This window comes from Tupaia chinensis, unplaced genomic scaffold (assembly GCF_000334495.1).
Source record: "Tupaia chinensis unplaced genomic scaffold, TupChi_1.0 Scaffold144750_1, whole genome shotgun sequence".
Lineage (NCBI taxonomy): Eukaryota > Metazoa > Chordata > Mammalia > Scandentia > Tupaiidae > Tupaia > Tupaia belangeri.
Genome location: NW_006204610.1, coordinates 59905 through 62242, shown reverse-complemented (window position 1 = coordinate 62242; position 2338 = coordinate 59905). Strand labels below are relative to the sequence as shown.

General features: G+C 54.1%; 1 protein-coding gene across 1 annotated transcript in view; it reads left to right on the top strand.

Annotated features, from left to right (window-relative positions):
* The window catches only part of FAM170B (family with sequence similarity 170 member B), a 9554-nt gene extending 8524 nt beyond the window's left edge, over positions 1-1030 (top strand). Inside the window, exon 4 of the mRNA XM_027767839.1 lies at positions 6-1030. Within this exon, the coding sequence (XP_027623640.1) occupies positions 6-480 (475 nt within the window). The 3' untranslated portion in view covers positions 481-1030. The remainder of the gene's footprint in view (positions 1-5) is intronic.
* The last annotated feature ends 1308 nt before the right edge of the window (positions 1031-2338 follow it).

The following is a 2338-nucleotide window of genomic DNA, read 5'->3' as shown; positions in this document are numbered from 1 at the left end:
AGCAGGAAGCCCCGCGTCCACGAGGCGCAGTTCATCAAGAGGCAGCGGCGGAAAGGCTCGTCCTTCCAGATGGCTTCCAACACCGACCTGCAGTGGGACCTGGAAGCCTGCAAGGACGACTGCTGCCCGGAGCTGGCGGACGCCGAGCTGCTGGGGCCGCTGGAGTGCTGCTGCCTGCAGGAGCTGCGGGCCCCTCCGGACTGGCTGGTCACCACGCGCCACGGGCTGCGCTGCATGGCCTGCTGCCGGGTCTTCCCGACGCTGGAGGCGCTGCTGGAGCACGCCCAGCACGGAGTCCACGAGGGCTTCAGCTGCCAGATCTTCTTCGAGGAGATGCTGGAGAGAAGGCGGGCTCGGGCCCAAGCGCAGGACCAACAGCTGGAGGGGGAGGAGGAGGAGGAGGAGAACCCCTCTGACAACAGTGCAGATAGCAGGCCCCGGGGTCAGGCGCCTGAGCCACCGCAACAGACGACGCAGTGAGCCCGAGCCGCGGTGCCCGCCCCGCCCTCACCCCAGCACCTGGGGCTGCCCCTTCCCTGGCCAGCAGGAACCTAGCACTAGGCCAGGAGAGAGGGCCAGGGTCGCTGGGGAAAGGAATTCCCCGGAGTGCAGAGCAGCGACACAGCAGCCAGGAAGGAGCCCTTCCCAGGGCACAGCATTCCGACCTGAGTCCATTTCAAAACCGGGGTCCAAAGAAGAGGGCTTCAAGTGTTCCCCACGGTGGGCACTGACCTGGCGCAGTGATTTCTGCTTTTGCGGGGTCGCACGGTCCCGCCTGCTGTGGAAGTAAACGTGACTCCGGAGAGCCAACCACTTGAGCTCCCCCTATTTTTGACAATGTTGGGAATGTGCTGTTCTATGTCTTATGTTATGGGATTAAACTTGAATAACTCAGAATTGAAGGCGGTGAGGAATTGAGTGAATCATGTCTGCTGGGGAGCCTGGAAGCTGCCATTTCTGTAGGTCACATGCTAACAACACAGCTTTCCGGCAGAGGTGGGGGCCCAGGAGGTCCGCGGCTGCGAGTTCAGGTATGCCAACCCTACACTATTTATTTATTTATTTTAGAGAGTTTGTTTATTTATTTATTTATTTATTTATTTATTTTTTGCTATAAGCATGTGGGCTCGCCAGAGAGACAGCTAGGGAGATAGAAAACAAGAAATCACCCTCTGGTGGGGGGTGTGGGGGGGTAGGAGTGTAGGCTTGCCACAATCCTTTCTCCTCTGTTCTCTCAGGATTCTGGGCACATGTGCACACGCACCCAGTGTGAGTTTTAAGCCCCTGGGTCTGGAACTTGAACCGCAGTCGAGTAAGTGGGAGTCCAGCAATGTAACCTTTATACCATTAGCTGGGCCCGCCAATAACACTTTTAAGTGTTGTCACCAAACTTGTCTTCACCCTCCTTTTTGGCTCTAGTCCCCAGCTCGGGGGCTGCATTCACTTAAGAGAAGACACCCACCGTGACCTGTTGCATGTTAGGTAAGGCAGTAGGACACGAACCTCTATCTTCATCTCCTCCAGTGTGGGGTGCTTAGCATAGGCAACTGCAAGGAAAGGGACGAATCCCATCAAGGAGCTTTGGGGAACCCATAGAGGGGCCCTGAACCCAGGCTCTTTAATCAAGAGGAAAAATTGCATCGAAAGGCACTGTTCACAGGGCCTCGGGGACAGAAAGTGTAAGTGAGACTTGGGCTTCTCGCCCGCAGGACCGTTGACACTGTTGGCTAAATAATTCATTGTGGGGATCGGCTTGTTGTAGGATGTTAGCAGTGGGACCAACAGTTGGTATAATGGTATAATGGCTATGTTGCTGGACTCCCATGTAGTCTACCACGGTTTGAGTCCTGGGCCTGGTGTGGCTTAAACTCACGCCAGATGTGTGTGTCTGTGCCCAAGATCCTGAGAGGAGATTGGAGGAGACGGGATTGCCGCATGGCCATCCCCCCGGGGGAAGGTGATTTCTCGCTTTCTGTCTCTCTGTCTCTGTCTGTTCGGGCAACACACTGCCCCTAAAGAAAAAACCACAAAAAAAAAAAAAAAAAAAAAAAAAAAGAAGAGAGAAAGAAAAGAAAAGAAAAAGAAAAGGATGTTAGCAGCATCTCTGGTCTCTACCCACCAGATGCCATGGAATCCCCTGCCCCACAGTTATGACAAACAAAAATACCTCTGGACATTATTAAGTGTCCCCTTGGGACAAAATGGTTCTTGGCTGAGAATCACGAAGCTAGACAAAAATGAGGATCTTAGAAGAAAAAATGGCTTGGGCTACTGGGGAATTGCTAGCCTGTGACCTGGCTGCAGAGCTGGGGACAATCCTCTTCATGCATTCCATAAA